Raw genomic sequence first — 18,203 nt, 5'->3', positions numbered from 1 at the left:
TTTAACAGAGAGAGAGTGAGAGAGGGAATACAAGTAGGGGGGTGGGAAGGGAAAATCAGACTTCCTGCTGAGCAGAGAGCCTGATGTGGGGCTCAATCCCAGGACCCCGGGATCATGACCTGAGCCGGAGGCAGACGCTGAACTGACTGAGCCACCCAGGTGGCCCTGTCCATTGTTTATTACTTTTATCAGTACATATTTGGAGATTAGAAAGTATTTTGTTTATATGCGCTCCCTCAGATTGGTTTTGTTTATTATATTTTTTTCACTTCAGCAGCATGAAAACCAAAGGTTGTCTACTGGTTATTTGTAGCAAAGGTAAATCGTACATCTCATATTCTTGTGCTTGGTTAGAATTTTTAAGAAAGGGGGAACTGCCTAGCTGTCTCAGTTGATAGAATGTGTGACTCTTAATCTTGGGGTTGTAAGTTTGAGCCCCACATTGGGTGTAGAGATTACTTAAAAAAAAAAATCTTAAAAAAAAAATCTTGAGGATCATACTTGCTTAGGAACTATTGGAAGATGACATTTGAGGGTTTATCAGACTCAGTGTAAGGGGTGATTATTAGGAAAGATTCATTTTTCAAACAAGAAAGAATGCATCAGAAAATTCAGTGTTTTGGAATGCAGTGATTATTTTTTGCTTTAAAATATTTATTCTCCCTTCTACCCACCCCAGTGCCCAAATTTCAGAATGTCTATTCTTTTATTTTTTATTTTAAGATTTCATTTATTTATTTGCCAGAGAGGGAGAGGGAAAGAGAGAGAGAGAGAGAGAGCACAAGCAGGGGGTGTGGCAGGCAGAGGGAGGAGCAGGCTCCCCGCTGAGCAAGGAACCTGATGCCAGACTCCATCCCAGGATCCCAGGGTCATGACCTGAGCCGAAGGTAGACACTTAACCAACTGAGACACCCAGGTGTCCCAAGAATGTCTGTTCTTTTTATAAATTCTCTGTAAATGTAAAATTTGGCCTTTGTCAAGTCACTTAATTAATTAGCTTGTTTATTTACGTATGCATTTATTCAACATGAACAAACATGAAGTTATTCTTTTCTGTACGGGAATACAGAGATGAATGAGCCTTAATCCCTACCCTTCAGAGAGCTAAATAAGGTGACATTACAGATGCCGTAATATGTGTATGTCTGGGACTGGTGTGGTGAAGGCATTTTTGGGAAGAGGAGATCGTGCCTGAGCTGAGACTGATGCGCACTGGCGCTTACCAGGTAGCCCCGACTCCCTAGGGAAAAGAAAGGGCTCGAGGAAGGCTCCAGCCAAGCAGTGTGGTCAGTTCAGAGTGGGGTTAGCACCACAAGCGAGGCACGAGTGCAGCCTCACAGGGAGGTGAGGGTCTTTACATGTTGCCAAGGTGTTAAAACTCTATGCTTTGAGGCAGAGGGGTCCCCCAGTAACTCAGATGCCTGGTTGAAATTCTGAGCTGATCTGTCCTGATTTCTTCTTTCATGTGGCATGTGAAAACCAGGGTTAAAAAATGGTGGGCTGTGGTATAAGATATGACCCTCATCTTTTCCTTTAAATACTTTTGAGCAACTCTCTTGCTTGGAACCCACTCATCTGCTAAGCTTCAGTGATGCTCAGCAGACAGCGCGACTGCACGTTCAGCTGGTGCTTGGGGGTCGGTCCTTTTCCGTCTCTGTGACTGGCTCACCGGGCAGCCTGAATGCATGTAACCACTGGGTGAATGTCTGCGAGCCTCGGTGTCTGTAGTGTGAGATATAGATAATTATACTTCTATCCACTTGCCTCTTGGGACTTCTCCTTAATATTTATAGCTGCAAAAGACTTCGCAGTCATTTTTATTAATAGTTGCCAGATGTGTCGTAAGGATTAATGAACTTATGATCTGAAATGTTTTGAGCTCCTGGAATAGGAGGCAACTGCCTGCACCAGGGATGTGTAAAAGAGCATTAAAATGCAAACAATACACATTTGGAAATTTGAGCTCTTAGGTGTGAAGGACAAATGGCACACTTGAGATTTCAGTACACTTTGTAGGTATTTTTGGTATCCTTAATGAAGCTCCTGAATTCATCACAGGCCATTGCCCAACATACAAGGCTGGGTCCCCGCACCCTTGCACATGGGCCCACACACAGGCGCACACGTGCATGGACATGGGTTCTGCTAACACCACCATGACCCTTCTCCCTGTCGTCCATCCTTCCTGGGCATCATCTTTGACTGTTTCTACAGCCTCCGCAGCCAGTTGTTCTCAGGTGTTCCATAGGCTACCTCATAGCTCTAACTTTTCACTTCCTTTTCCTCTTTCCATCCAAGTTCAGGCTCTCAGTAGCTCTCCAGCAAACCCATGATGCAACTTCTTCATTGATCTCTCCAAGTTTCGTATCTACCCTATTTAAGGGTTAATCTTCTCCAAGCATAGCTCTTAGCACCAGTCATTCATTTACCTTTCATAGCTGGACTGCGGGTGAAAATCAACCATAAGCTCACAAGACCTCCTGCTTCCCTCTGTCCCGTGCAGGTCACTCTAGATCACTCTAGATCATTCTCTCTCCCCTGAGATGTCCTGGCAGATTGAGTAGCTTTTCTGGGGGCAGAGGTGGCTGTAGAGGGAACACATCAGGCACAAAGAGCACCATGCCTTTGCCTTGTCGTTCTTCATGTTGGAAGTATCCCTCTGCCCTGGGAAAGGCTGCTCAGTCTTCAAGGCCCGTCTCAAAGTCAGATCACCCCCAGGAGGATATTCTAGGCCTGTTTCATTTATCATCCCTTCCTCTGAATCTTCTTTGCGTTTGAAGCTTTCATTCTAGTATCTTTCGTTTTCCTTGATGTTTTGGTTATTTGCATACATGTCCTTGCCGGTCTGCTGAGAGCAGCCTGTGACATTGTGATCCTTGCGTTCTTCCCAGCACCTGTTGCAATGCCTTGTATGCTGGGAGACCTAAGTCTTTGTTGAACTGAATTTGTACAGTGAATCAGAGTCCCGGTTATTTCCTTCATGTAGGACAGCGTTATGGAAAAATTTGAAATACATCAAAGTAGAGAGACGACGACAGTGAATCCCTGTGTGCTTGTCACCTAGTTTCAGTAAAAATCAATACAGAGCTGGTCTTGTATGCCAGTACCCTGCCCCCTTTAGCCTGCACCTTTCAGAGTCCTTGGTTGGAGAAGTATCCACCTGAGGCTCACTTGGCCAGAGCTGGCCTTTGGCAGCTGCCACCACCTGTTCCCACGGAGGGAGCTGCCCAGAGCTACTAGCATGGGAGCCAGAGAAGGAGGTGTGCTGTGAGTACCTGACTTTGCTCAGGACCCATTCAGACCCAGTCCCCTTTTCTTTGCAACACTGGGTTTAGCCATTTCAGGTATATGTCATCAGTCAGTGTCCTGCTTCTGCCTTCCTCTGAGTGGTGGGCTCAGAGTGGGCCACTGAGAGCGACTGGTGGTGCAGGGAAACCTGTGAGGGAGACCTGAGGTCTTAGTGTGATGGCCCAGAACCGTGATGTGGGGCTCTGGGGGCCTGGAAGCCATGGATTCACTGATGCCACAGCGTCACAAGCCTATCCCTTCACTCATGGCAGCAGATAATTTTTTTTTAAGCATTGACTGGAGTTTTCTAATTCTCCTGAGTCCTGGGGGAAAGTGTTAGGTTATGTTTCCGTGTTCTGTTCAGGAGGGCAAGAGTCCTCTCATCTTAGAAGAGGCTCCTTTGTAGGTGGTTACATTCCACTCTTGGTGGGATTTTATGTGTTTATGCTTTAAAGTGGAATGTTTCACCCCAATCTGGTCTGTTTTAGAGACGATCTAACTCAAGAATGTAAGTGTTTTGGAGTTTGAGCTTAAGAGACCTTTTTTTCTGCCTTTATGAAGGAGTATGCTGTGAACACCTTTCCATTTGTGTGGGGGACTTTAGATACTATGGGAGAAAGTAAATACAAAAAGAAAGATGATAAGAGACTGTGGATTCTGAGAAACAAGCTAAGGGTTTGGGAGGGGAAGGGTGTGGGGGGATGGGTGAGCATGGTGGTGGGTATTAAGGAGGGCACGTATTGCATGGAGCACTGGGTGTGATGCATAAACAATGAATCTTAGAACATGAAAAAATAAAATTAAGATGTCAAAATAAAATCATATATTTAAAAAAAAAAAAAAAGACAGCAGCCCCTGTATTCAAGGACTGTAAGGTAGAGTGAGATACTTGCTTGAAAATAACTCTCTGTCACTTGTCTACCGAGCTGCCAGCAGAGTGGAGGAATGGAGATTCCCACAGGTGGTGTGAGAGAGGGGAGAAGCGATGTGTCATGCGAGTTGAGGGGACCTACTTTCTGCTCCAGGCATCCCGGGAGAGGCTGGAAGTCCTGTGGTTCAGGCCCTCATCTCATCCAGTGGCCTTGCCCCAGCCCCCCAGGTGTCGTTCCCTCATCCTCTTCCGTTGGCCTCTCACATTGTCTTCCTTAAACCTGCCACTGATCGTGGCTGTCCCTGGCCCTAAGCTCCCAGTGACTCCCCAGGGTTTGCAGGGTAAAAAGTAACATTCCTTTAGTTTATCCCTAGGTCTTCCCATCTGTTTACCCATATCTCCTACCATGTCCTACTTAATCGCCTGGCCTCTGTGTCTTTTCTCAAATCCCACTGCCGCTCCCTAATTCAGCAGAGTTAATCGCTTCTTGCTCTTTTCTCCCAAAGGCAGTTGCAAGGTGTAACTGGTTATAGTGGTGCCCTTTGCCAAAACGCAGTTATTTGGTGCTGTGAACTCAGGCTAACCTTCTAAGTGCACAGTCCTATTCCATGTAGGCTTTTGTCCCTTCAGTAAGAGTTTGGGCTGCTCAGTAGGAAGCCGGACTTCGGCTGTCCAGCCTTGGTGCGTGCAGACTGTCTAAAGCATCCTGGTGGCGTAGAAGCCATTGTGGGAACTGGGAGGCCCTGAAGTACCTAGGGTCATAAGAAAGGAAAGGGAAAGACAAGAAATCTGCCTCTCTACACAATTTAGATGAGGTAAGAGATGAACGGTCAGCTACTTTTCCTTTTGGATCCAACAAGAGAAAAGACACTCCCTACTGCATGGAAATGAACCACGACACCAAATTTTGCCTGCTCCTGTGAGCAGGAGCTCACCTGTGCTGGCAGAATCCTCTGGGAGCTGGGCATTCTGAGGCAAGATCCAGACTCTGGTCCTGGAACAGGGAGACCAGAGAAGGGGCCAGAAGCTGGTTGATGGAATAAAGGCAGAAGTGGTAGATTTGTAGTTTCTTCAAGAAAATCCTGTCAGTTTCTGTATCCGAACGCCTTTGTAAACCCAGCAGCTGCTAAAAGAATGTCTGATTTCTTCTCTTTTGCACTTACCAGCTTCTTCTTCTGACCTCTCTCTTTCTTAACCTGGTGCTCTTTTTTTTTTTCTTTTTCTTTGAACTGCTTGTCCATAAGTAATGATGTCCTTTCTTGTGCTATTGCTTACACAGCCATTAATTCAGGCTCTTATCCCCTCTCATCTGTTCGGTTGCTGGTGTCTCATCAGTGATCTACCTTAGCCTTGAAGTATTTTCTCCAGTCCCTTTGCCTTCTACTACCAGATCCATCTTCTCAAGCTCCTGCTTTCTTCACTCAGGCATCTCTGGTGGTCCTCATCCTTACCTGATTGTGATACCAAATCCTCCCTCCGTATATCTGTCCTTCTCTGTGCTATGCCTCAGAGGTGGGCTCTAGCCAGACCGGCTTCCTCACTCCTCACTTCTGTGACGACACTTTCCGGTCCTGCTAGGGCACCAGTTCTCCCTGCCCGTCAAGGCTTGGTTTGTGTTCTGCCTCCTGCCTGAAGCCTTGGTCCTGATCTTTCCTGTTCCAACCCTTTGTCTCTAGCCTCCAGTAACATTTGTGTGTGCAGAACAGCCCTTGATGAACACGTGCAGTATGTGAGAGGAGAGAGAGCCTGTGAGTGTGTAAACATGCCCTGTATGTTACTGTTTCCGGCACATTTCTGGTGTTGCCAGTGGCTTGCTGTGTCCTTACTGCTTACATTTCCCTGTGTAGTGCAGCGCCACTAGCCCTTGGCATACCTACTTGGCAGTGACTTACCAGAATTCCCAAAAGTTGTGAAAGTTTATTTCAACTAGGTCCTCCTGACAGGCTTTCCAGTCTGTTCAGTGAAAACCTCTGGTTATCTCTGTTCTGCTTCTCTCGATCCCTCACGCCTGCCTGTTCACTTATTTCCTCAGCCCGTGCCCCGAATCATGGTGCAGTGTGCCTTGGCGGACGCTGGGACCACCGGAGCTCTGGACGTGAGTCAGACAGGGGTGGGGGGTGGGCTGGGGATGGAGGGACACCTTCACTGGTGGCAGCCCCACATGTAGGGGGGTGGCCCCGATGCTGTAACTGTTGAGTCCACACCCGTGGGTTTCTCATTTTAACGTTCCTGTTTTGATAATTAGCTGTAATATAGGTCACTGTCTTCTCCCTCTATATTTTCCTTGTTCCACTTTTCTATTTTCAACTTGTTAATCATATGATTGCTAAACTTTTAGGTGCTTGACTGCTAATGTAGTCTGTTGCTTTAATAGCCCACTGCTAGGCAAAGGCGATTTCTATAAACAGAACAATCTCCTTATTCCAAGTGTTTGCTTAATTCTCAGTTTTACATTTCATTCTGATTCATGATATCAGCGTGAAAAGACTAATGCTAAGCTGGGGAGAAAATAGTCTCTTATGATCTCCCACAGATGAACAGCACTTCTCATCTTATGAATAGCAAATCTATTTTCTCCCACTGTGTGTTCATTCTCTTAGGAAATGCTGTATCTTCATCGGAAAATTTTATTTATTAAAACAACAGAAAAAAGGGCAAATAATTTGGAAGGGAATTCAGCCCTCCACGGATTTCAGTCCTTTCTGAAGGGCCCTTTCTAATTCAGGACACTTTGGTGTTCACGTGCCCCCCCCCATCCCCTGTGAGTGGTGTTCATTATTTTGCTGAGGCAGTCCTGCGGCCCCAAGGCCAGTGGGACAGAGGGAGACAGAATCTTACTGGTGAGGGCTCCAGATCTCCCACAGCCTCTGCAGCTCAAGCCACTCTGCTGTTCGTCCTGGTGATTTTTTTGCAAGGTTAGGCTTTCCCAGCAGTCTCTCGAAGTGTCAGTGGTAAAAGAATAACCTAAGGATGGGAGTAGGTTTCCACTCACCTATCAACTCCAGTCAAGTGGGAGCGGCTTCCTGCAGTGCTTTCACGGAAGGAATCAGGCTGCGTTTGGGCTCAGCAGGAAAGAGCCGTGCAATCAGGGCTCGCCTTCTGCCACTGTGGGTCTCTGTTGTCGCTGCAGATCTGACCTCTGATACCTGGTTGTCACTTACTGGAGGCTTTGGATAAATCCTTGAACCTTGCTGGGCCATGTTATAAAATGCATATGGTCAGACTTTCTGGCCTACATCAAGGGATTCATGTGGAAGCAAATGGGATAATGAACAGTCACTGGACTGTTACCTCCTCAGGACGGGGTATAGCTGGCCCTTAGACAACTGTCTGTGTGGCAGTGATGAGGTATTACCCACCAGGGGAAAATGGAGCACCCACGAGTCCAGAACCAAAGTTCCTGTTCAGATTCCAGGCTCTTGTAATTTTGTTTGTGTGTTCTTCCCTGCCTGGTCAGTGGTATTGAAAATAAAATAGAAAAGAATAAATAAAACACGTACAAGTTGCAAAAGAAAAATGATTGAAGGATTGCCTAATCTTTTAGAGTATTTATGCTGGTGACAGTTATTGATCTATTGGATTTAGTAAATTTTGCAGCCTAGAGATCCATCACAAAAATGGGCTGTTAATCTCAAGAGGTGCCGTTAATTTCGTACCCTGAAAGTGTGCCTTGTGGGGAAAGGAGGGCCTCTGGAGACAGGAATATAAATGACAATTCACGTGAAAATGCATGATTTATCAAACTGCTGAGTTAAGCCAAGTAACTGTAAGAGACTTATAGATCTCAGCTGTTTCCCAGTTCAAATAAATCCTGTATTTCAAATGGAAAATGGCCATTCCTGTAATATAAATAATCTTTCCGTAAATATTGGAAAACATATTTCTTTTTCTGAACAGCACCCTTCTCCAGTGCTCCAACCGCATTCCCCATTCCTGCTTTCTCCCTTGCCCCTGTCATTGTGAATCGGGAATAGAAAGGGAATCTGCTCCCTTGTTCAGATGGCTTCAGTTACCAACAAGGGAACACCTTAGCAGCACCTCAGAGACAGTAGAATGTGGACGAGTCGAGGCTGTTGTCATTCCCCAGGAGATGGGGCCCTGTGTGCATCTCTGCCAGTGTGACTCAGACAGGTGATCCTAGAGGGGGAGGCCAGCCTCTGCGGCTTTGACCGCGCTCACCCCCTCTTCACAATGGGGGATGTGGCTGCTCAGCTTGTGTCTCCCTGGATCAGGGGGCCCCCAACCTGTGACATGGGACTGGCCTGCCGGTCTCCTCTTCCACCGGACTCCCTGCCGGGAGCCACACGTCAGCCACCAGGCCTGAGTTTTATTCCTGGCTGTGCTGGTGAAGCTATGCTAAGTCCCTTTTTCCTCCCCCAAGCAGATCCCTGTTCTCGCTCTGCAGGAGAAAGGCGTGAAGTCCATGGGGGCAGGGGATCTGCTTCTGTGGGAACAGGGTTCTGAGCCTGAGTGCAGCCAGGCCAGGGGTGCTGGTGGGTAAGGAGGGACTGGAGATTTAGTGTGTACCTCCTGGTTGCTGCATCTGTGGTGAGGGTCTTTTCCTGCCTTGTCAGGCCTCCCAGACCCTGCGTGGCCATTGAGTATGCCTTCTTGCCTACCACCAAGTGAGCACTGTCCCACACCAGCCGAGTGTTCTGCTATTGAACTCAATTCTGACACTCTGTACCTAGGGACGGCGCCAGCGTCCACAGGTTAAGGCCTCAGGCCCACCAGACTGCCCCCACTTTGGATGCCAGTTGTACGCCCCAGTTGTGACCTGTACTTCTGAACAACCGGCTGTAGATAAGATGTTTGCATGAGCTCCACCTAAGTTGGATTGATTTGTTAGAATGCTTCACAGAACTCAGGAGAACCATTTTACTCACTAGATCACCAGTTTACTCCAAGGGGTAGGACTCAGGACAGCCAGATGGAAGAGAGGCATGGTGCAAGGTGTGGGGAAACCCCATGGACGTTCATCCTCCCTGGGTGCCCTGCTCTCCCCACAGGTCTATGTGTTCATCAGCCTGGCAGCTCCCAGAAGCCTGTCCTTCTGGATTGTTCTGGAGGCCTTATTACACAAGCACGATTGAGTACATCTTTGGCCAATTATGATTAAGTCCCCTGCAGCTCCTCTCTGTGTCTTGAGGCCGTGAGGCTAAGCTCTCATCACAAGGGTGATTCCCCTGGCCACTGGCCTGCCATCCTGAGGTGCAGTCCCAGAGTGCCCGCTTTAAGGTGAACTCAGTTGTGGTGCAGGGGGTTTGTTAGGAACATCAAGACATCTTTCTTGCCGCTAACATTGAGGAAATCCAAGGGTTTCAGGAGCTCTGTGCCAGAAACAGGATGAAGGCTGGATATGTGTTTCTTAGGGTGAGTGACGCTATTACAGACCGTGGTTAGACTCCTGAGTGTGTACAGAAGGCGAGGAGGGGGAAGGGGCAGGCTGTTGGCCGCTTGCTGAGCTCTGGGTGCCGTGGGAAATGCAGCAGCCACCTGGGCCATGGTGGGCTCTCGGTGTTGAGTGCGGGGCAAGAGCCCGGACCAAGCAGGGGCACAGGTACGGCCCCAGGGCTGCCCCAGTGCACGGCCACAGCATTCTACCCTCCAGGCCGCTGTGTTTCCGCTGGCAGAATCTGTCACAGTTCTTTTGGAAATGAGCCACAAACTTGGCATTTTAACCAGTTATCCTCGTACCCTCCCCTGCTCCAGGCTCCCAGTGTGGCCCCCGCGGTGACCGTGCCCCTGGCCCCCGTGAAGCTCCACGACAGACCGACTAAAGCACCCACGCCGCAGGCTCTGGAGGTGCAAGAGGGGCCGCCCAGTCCCCTGAGCGAGGCCTCCAGCGGCTACTTTTCCCACAGCGTCTCCTCCGCCACGCTGTCCGATGCGTTCACCCTTGGCCTGGACGGCGCAGCCGCCGCGAGCGGGCAGACCCCCGGCTCGCCTCCACCCACCCTCCTCCAGGCCACCCCTGAGACGGAGCTCCCGCTTCCACCCGTGGCTCCCGCGGCTGACGGTGACCTTCCTGCCCGCCCGCTCAGCCGGAGCTGCCTTCTGTCACTGCCGGTCCCGGCAAAGCAGGATGCGTGGGGTGACAGCAATGGCTCCTACGACACCAAGGAGCCGGTGTTCTCGGAGAAGGAAGAGGCGGGCGCACCCCCGACGCCTCTCCCCACTTATGCCCCCCAGAAGGAATCATGCAGCCAGCAGAGCGGGGGCGAGGTTTCCCCAGCTACCGAGCGGCTGGGAAGGCCCGAGGACCGCGAGAAGCCGGCCTCTGGCTCAGAGCTGGACGTCTCCAAACCACAAGTGCCTCCCGACCTCCTGTCTCAGTCCCCTGCTCCCGCCTCCCCGTTCAGAATCCAGAAGGTGCGGACCTCCGAGCTGAAGTCCTTCACACGCATGCTGGGCGGAGACCCCAGCTGCTCCTCGGCGGCAGAGGAGGACCTGCTGGCCTCGGGGGCGCTGGGCGACGGTGGGGCACGGGCACCGGCCCTGGGAAAGCTGGAAGTTTCCTCTGATTCCGAAGAAGCCAGTGAAGTCCCAGAGTGGCTCAAAGAGGGAGAATATGTCACTGTGGGCACCAACAAAATGGGCATCGTGAGATACATTGGCCCCACCGACTTTCAGGAGGGGACGTGGGTCGGAGTGGAGCTGGACTTACCTTCAGGTGAGTGGTGCTGCTTGGGCCTCTGGTTCCCTGCCTGCAGTGACTCAGCTAAGGGTGGGGTGGCAGAGGAGTGCTGGCCCTCGCCCAGCACTGCCCGGAACCTACTCTGGGCCCCTAGGCTATTATTTGACCCCTCTGAGCTTCCAGGTCACTACTTTTCAAATCAGGAATAAGAGTTTCCTAAGCGTTCTCTTTGCTTAACCTCCAGACATTTTTCAGAAACTTAAGACATTAATTGAAAGCTACTTTTAATTTGGTAATGAATCTAAGCACATTTTTTTTTAAGTCATAGAGGCATCTGCTCTTGAACTGTGACAGTATGACAGTAGCTCTGTGTGCTGTGTCTGCTCTGGTTGCAAACATGGGTGTCTGTGGGGGTGCTGGGTGCCCGGGCTGGAGAACAGAAGGTGAGTGATCTAAGGTGCATTACAGGCTCACCCGTCTCTTCAGTCTCATTACAGAATGGGACATTCTGCCACCGACTGCATTACTGTTTTCCGAAAAACCAGGGCCACAGCTTAAGGAATTACTTGGTCCTTCAGATTTATTTATTTATTTATTTATTTATTTATGAGAGAGAACCCGAGCAGGGGGAGGGGTAGAGGCAGAGGGAGAAGCAGACTCCTTGCTGAGCAGAGAGCCCCACATGGGGCACCATCCTGGGACCCTGAGATTATGGCTTGAGCAGAAGTCAGTCAGCTGAGGCACCCAGGTGTCCCCAGATGGTTGTTTTTTTCTTTGTTGTGATACCTCGTCACATACTGTAAAGTCTATCTGTTAAAAGTGTACAGTTTAATGGTTCTGATATATTTACACAGTTGCACAGTCATTACTACAGTCTAATTTTAGAAGAGGTTCATCAATCCCCCCGACAAAGCCACATTTCCATTTGTAAGGTAGCCTCCTCTCTAAACTCCAGGTAACCAGTAGTCTATTTTTGGCCCTCTAAATGTGTATGAAGTGTCCCAGTCTAGACTTCACATAAAGGGGATCAGGCAGAAGGTGGGCTTTTGGGACTGACTTCTTTCACTTAGCATGATTTTCCAAGGTAGATCCGGTCACATCTTCTGTCAGTGTTTCATTCCTTTTTATGGCCGAACACTAGTCCGTTGCGCCCACCTTGTGTTCATCCGTTTGTCACTGACTGGACCTGTAGGCGGTTTCCACTTCTTGGCAGTTGTGAATGATGCTGTAAGTTGTAAGTGGCTCCAGAAGAGCATGTAGCTGGAATAGTTTTTAAAGGAGAGTCTGCTACTATGTGCAGAGGAATTGGAAGAGAAGTTTGTATCTGCAGTTGACTCAAGAATTACAGAGGGATTCACAAATAGATGAGTTCATCCAACAGTTCATATTAAGCACCTGCCATGTTGCAGACACCGTCTTGAATCCCAAGGATACCTTGGGGAGCAAAACAGAGTCTGTGGTTTCACTGGACTTTCATTTTAAGAGAGAGAGAGAATTGCCAAGTAGACAAATAAATAATTAAAATTTGATAGTAATAAGTATCATAAAGAAAATGAAATGGGTTGAGTGGGCAGGATGGTGGGGAGCCCGGAAGCAGGGACCCAGTGCTGGGGGTTGGTGTGTGCGCCCTGGGAGCTGTGTGGTAGCAGTGGCCCAACCTGAGAGGTGCACTGAGGGGACCTTTGTTGATAGACAGCAGAGGTGGGGGGGAGGGCAGGTCAGATGTTCAGACAGTGAGCATAGAAAATTCATGACTGTTTTTGCTGCAGAGATCGGGTTCCCCACCAACCCATCCCCATGGCACGCTGGCATTTAGGGGTCACGAGGGCCCCCTCCCTCTGCTCTCTTGAGCGCTGGGTTCTCATTCTTCACCTTAATGCATTTCTTTTGCTTTTACAAAGGAAACTTCCTCACACCATCTCAATAACATCAAGTGTGACATCTAACTAACTACAGTGGTGTAATTTGCCAGTTTCCATCTGATAAATTCAGGAAAAGTAATCGTTCTACCCACAACTCCATTCTAGGTTTACGTGTGGACCAGCCAGGTTGAAGAAGGTCCATGCCCCAGAGTGGGGTGGGATTGGTGACTTGCTTGCACTGGGGCATTGAAATGGCAGGACCTGAGGCTACCTGTCCTTGGGGACCACCATGTGCTGCCCCGAGACAGCCACCCCGGCCCCCTTTGCTCAACAGTGAGTGCCTGTGCCCCCTGGGGAGCTGTCAGGCACACAGGGACAGGGAGCTAGGGTCCTGGGAAGTCACCTCCGTGTGCTCTTCTGTCTTTCCCTCAGGTAAGAATGACGGCTCCATCGGCGGGAAGCAGTACTTCAAGTGCAACCCGGGCTACGGGCTGCTGGTGAGGCCCGGCCGGGTGCGCAGAGCAGCGGGCGCCGGCCGGCGGCGCAGCACGGGGCTCCGGCTGCAGGGTGCCCCCGAACCCCGCAGGAGCAGCACTCTCTCCGGCTCCGCCACCAACCTGGCCTCTCTGACTGCGGCTCTGGCCAAGGCAGAGGGCGCTATGGCGCTGAGGGCAGACAGGAGCCATAAGAACCCCGAGAACCGAAAATCCTGGGCCAGCTAAACCAGTGCTGGGCGCCACCCACCACCCCCAACCCTGGGTTGCCTCTTCCCGGGCTGCCAGTCTGCTTCCTTCTGCTTCCCAGGCAGAGGCTGAAGGGGAAGGGGGGGTGCCTTTTTGGAGCCTTGCCAGTGACAGCCCTTGGGTGGAGTTGGGACCTGAGTGGGCAGGGACACCTCAAACCCCCTTCCGTGGGGAGCATGGAGAGGTGTCCTTTCTGCACCACGTAGGGCTGCTGACCTCTCCCTGCTCCTCTCGGGACTCTGGAAGCTTCAGGTCTTTCTCTGCCCAGAGAATGGGGAGGCATCTCAGCAACGTAGAGGGGTTGATGGTTCTAGGGGAGCCCAGAGCAGTCCTGGATTGTGGGTGTCAGTGGGGCCCATGCCTGGGGTTTTCCCCTAGGGCTCTTCTCTTGTTCTTTTTTTCTGTTCCGATGACCCCATTAACATCTTAACCATCCCAGTGCCTTTCTCTCCCTGCAGAGGTGGGGCCTCCTGCCTGTGCCTCCAGAACCAGCACCCAGCAGACCCATGCTGGTTGTGGCTTGCTCCTTAGGCTCACTGTATCCCTCTGACCCCCGGAGTCTCTACACCAAGTAACAAGTTCCCATAAGTGCCTCTCGCTGGCCTCCTGGGGCTCCTGGCACAGGGTCCTGGGTGCCCTAGCAAGGGGCTTTGGGCCTGGCCCCTCCCATCTTCCTCTCTTCCTTTCCACAGGGTTTCTTAGGGCTTTCTTTGTGGGTGTGTTAGTGTCTTAATACCTGCAAAGTGTTTTCTCTTTACCATTTATTCCCTTAACAGAGTGCTTGGAATATATTTATTTATATTTATTTTTTCAAAATCCGAAATCACTCGCGAGCCGCAATCGCCTGCCCAGGCAAGAGTGCCCAGGGCTTGCCTTGCACATCGGCAGCCTGTGAGGTCACTCAGAGGGTGCAGGTTCCCAGAGGGACGAGAGGGTGATGCCCCTTCTTATGTCATGACTGATGCAGATACACAAGTGGCCTTCCTCTAAGGTAACAGTGACAGCTTGGAGAATTACTTTATTGTGCTTCCACAATAACGAAGTCAGAGGCATCACGACCTTATTTGGTGCAATTCTGGTTTCTTGGAAGGACCTTAGACTAGTTTCACTTATTGGCAGTTCTCTACCCTGACTCCCTGACCCGAGCCTGTGGGACCGTGGTCTTGAAGGGCTCCCCACATCCCTGCGGCTGGCCTTTGCTGAACCACAGACATGGCCCGGACAGCACGAGCCCTTCAACAGCATTGCCCGGCTCCTGCCCTGGAGTCCTTTCCTGCCAGGCGCACTGGGGAAGGCATCTGTGGAGGTGGGCAGAAAGCTGGAGCCTTGCAGGCCTGGGTGGTGCGTGGCCCTGAGGGGGACGTGCTGGCTGGGCAGCGGAGCCACAGGGTGCTAGGGCCGATAGGGCCCTTCCATGGCAGAGCCGCTGCTTCTCCTACTTCCTGCAGCCCTAGTCCAGTGACCACCTGCCCTGGGCGTCCTCAGCAGGGCCTGTCCTCACCAGGGCCTGATGGACCCCAGCCGTCAGCAGGAGCATGGCTGCTCAGGCCCAGAGCCCTGGGTCAGGATTCTTACACAGCACTCCTGGAAGGCCTGTTTTTAGTTCTCACGTTTAGACTCTTAAAAAACGATGCCCAGAACGGCTTTTCTGAAAGGTCTCATTCTCTAGGGATTGGAAGCCCCTCCTGAGGAGTAACTCCGGGTTCCCTGCCCCTGAGTGAGGCTGTGTGGGGCCCGCGGCCAGCTGGGGAAGCAGAAACCCATGCCCCCCCCCGCCAGGTGTGGGCTGCTGCAGGCTTGATCCCCCCCAGGGAGGAGCCCGAGATTAATTAGCTCCCATTAATTACACGTGGCGGTGCCCGCCGGCCGCTGGGGCCCAGCTGTGCGCCAGGTGGAGCGCTGCCGCTCCCGCCCACACCACCACCACCACCACCTCCCCCGCCCGCGATTGGACCTCTGCCCGGGAGGGGGTGGTCCACGCTCGGCGCCTTCCTGGGACCTCTGTCTCGCCGGCCCAAAGCGCGAGCTGCCCCCCGAGGATGGGGCCGGAGCTACACCCCGGCATAGCTTCAGCTCTGCAGATGTGCGTGGTTGCAGAGCTGGAAGGGAACTTCTCAAGGGGAACAGGCTGAAACCGAGGAGAGTTAAGCGCTGCCTTCCAGCTTGTGGAAGCGCCAGCGTCGGACTCCCAGCGCGGCGGTCTGAGCTGTTCCCAGAAGCACCGGCCCCTCCTCACGGCACCCTGGCCGCCCTCCCACCGCCTGGAGCCCCGGCGCTCTGAGCGCCCAGCTCCCCCGGGACCAAGCCTTCGCCGTCCGGTCCTCGCCCGCAGGGGCCCGTTGGCCCTGCAGGTCGGTGTCTCAGGTCCTCCCGTCGTGGCGGCCACGAGCGCATCGGGGCTGGTGGTGTGCTCCCCGGAGGGCCGGTCTGGGCCGCTACTGGGCGCCCCAGGTATGAGGGGATCCCGCCCGGGGCGGCAGCCACGCCCCCGCGGTCCTGCGTGCTCTGGGTCCTGGGCTCTGCTCTTCTGCTCGACGTCCTTCCCGGCGCAGAAGTCTAACAACCGGTGTTTAGTTAGGACTCGTCTCTGGACACCAGCATCCGTGTGGTTCATGGACGTAGGTCCCGCCACTGCCCCTTTCTCTGAGGGGAGCAGCTCTTGCTCCCGCAGCCTCAGGTTACCTGCCTGTGGGCCCACGTCACCCACCAGGCTCCCTGGGAAGAACAATGGAAGGTGACTTGGCCCTTCACGGTCCTCACTTACTGGGCAAAGTACTTGCTGGAGCCCAACTGCCGGTAACGTGGCACCGACCACGCTCCGTGGAACCGTCTGGGGAAGGTCAGTTGGGAGGCGAGGGCTGTGGTTCTCGCTCTGTCACTAGGGTTAGTTCAGATGCAGCAGACCGTGATGGAATTCTGGGCTGGAGCAGGGTTTTAGGGGCCAGAGGTTGCAGGGACAGTGGAAGAGCCTGGACAGACAGTTCTGAGCAGCCCTGGCATGGGAAGACTTTCCAGACCACCTCTCTCTGCCATGCCCCCCACCTCCCCTTTGCGGGGGGCCTACTTTTTAAACACAGGGGCAAGCGTCCTCTGCCTGAGATCCCCCCACCCCAACTTCCAGTTCCCTGCATCTCTGCCTCCCCCACAGCAATCCCCCCGCCCCAGCCCCACACCCAGCATGGGCTTCGGGCCATGCTGGGCCTTGAGCACCTGACCGAGCGCGGGCGGGCCAGCTCTGTTGCCTTCCTGGGTGGGAAGGTTGTCGTTCCTCCTGGGAGGAAGGTGCTTCGGCGGTTTCTTGCCAGGGGTTTCCTGCGAGTGGAGTGAGCTTTGGGATCCATCCTGCAGCATGTGAGAGAGGAGCCGGCCGTCCTGTAGGTGTTCTTGGGCTGTCACCATGGCTGGGCGGTCACCAGTGCCCGGAGAAGCGGTTGTGGCTCTTGTGCCCCAGCTGTGGCCCCACGGGCACCCTGGCAGCCATGAGGGCTGGGCCGGATTCTTGCAGGGACAGGGTTTGCAGCCCTGAGCCACCTCTCTTCTTGCTTCACCACCGGAACTTCCCTTCCAGGCCGACGTGTCGCTGGATAACTCGGGGTGCACGTGTCACTCCATTGCAGTCTGCTGTCTTCCTGGGCAGCCCGGGGTAGCCCCGCTCCTTCCCAGGGAGAGCAATGCGAGTCAGATGGAGGCCCGTCCTGCTTGGTCTGTGGCCTCCGCTCTGGCTTCTTGGTGCACAGTGACATGAAGCAGTGACGTGAAGTAGACGTGGTCACTAAAGCCATAGCCCAGGCAGTCCCCACAACCCAGCATTTATTGGGCCAGAGGTACCGTCTTTTGGGTCCTGTGATCATGGGAGAGGGAGGAAAGGGCCCCATTTCCAGTCTTCTGTTCTCCCCTTATGGGCATAGTTATGTTAAGTGATGTGTCAACGCTAGGATTCCAGACGTGGTTCTGGCAGGTCCCAGGCTCTGGAATTGGGGGTGACAGCAAGAGGGGATGGGCTGCCTGGCCACAGGTGCAGCATGAGGACTTGTCAGAGGCCAGATAGGGGCTGCAGCGGGGACAGCTGTCCAGAATCCTGGCCTGGCCAGAGGGCGCGGGAGCAGAAGGAAGCACAGCCAGCACGTGTAGCTGGGGCCAGCCATGAAGGGCCTCGTGTGTTTGCTGAGAGACAGGAGCTTCTGTTGAGCTGTGAATGGGACCCTTGCAGATTTGAAAGGCTTTAGGTGTTTCCATCCCCCATTACTCCCCTTCCCCTTCTCTTGGCTTAATGTTCCTTGTATGTGAGACCCACAAGAAGTTCAAGGGTATTTATTTTCCTGGCTAAGATTAGCCCTACTTGCCCGAGGTCGCTTGAGGCCTGCGTCTTGCACAGGGAATGCCCAAGGAGGCAGCCATCTGTCTGTCGTGCCTTACCCTGGGGACGGCGAGTGCAGCCTGTCTTCTGTGCCCAAAGACACTGGCTCGATGATCTCCATAGGTCTCTTTCTCTCAGAGAAGTCCGTCGTGCCTTCAGCCGGGCTACTGACACTAATTTTGTGGGGAGGGTCTTGGAACATCTCCATGTGCGGAGTTCTGTAAATAGGATGGGTTCACGTATAACGAAGTGGTTCTGATTGGGGGACTGTATTGATTTGCTGCACATGAAATGGGAGTTTAAAAAAATCCAAAGACTCTGTAATGAATTGTAAAGACTGAATGATTTGTATTATAAAATGAACTAAACGTCTGTAATTTTGTACCATATATGCCTTCCTCTCCTATGACCAGCAGCCTCTAAATAAAACCCGATTTCGTGCCTA

The 18,203-nt window shown here is 52.3% G+C and overlaps 1 protein-coding gene across 1 annotated transcript in view; it reads left to right on the top strand.

Annotated features, from left to right (window-relative positions):
- The window catches only part of KIF13B (kinesin family member 13B), a 199,515-nt gene extending 181,312 nt beyond the window's left edge, over positions 1–18,203 (top strand). Inside the window, exons 38-40 of the mRNA XM_044225037.1 lie at positions 6,192–6,254; positions 9,872–10,832; positions 13,091–18,203. Coding sequence (XP_044080972.1) covers positions 6,192–6,254; positions 9,872–10,832; positions 13,091–13,380 — 1,314 coding nt within the window. The 3' untranslated portion in view covers positions 13,381–18,203. The remainder of the gene's footprint in view (positions 1–6,191; positions 6,255–9,871; positions 10,833–13,090) is intronic.

Source organism: Neovison vison, chromosome 11 (genome assembly GCF_020171115.1).
Source record: "Neovison vison isolate M4711 chromosome 11, ASM_NN_V1, whole genome shotgun sequence".
Classification (NCBI taxonomy): domain Eukaryota; kingdom Metazoa; phylum Chordata; class Mammalia; order Carnivora; family Mustelidae; genus Neogale; species Neogale vison.
Note: the sequence above shows the minus strand (reverse complement) of the source record. Positions and strands in the feature narration are given on the sequence as shown.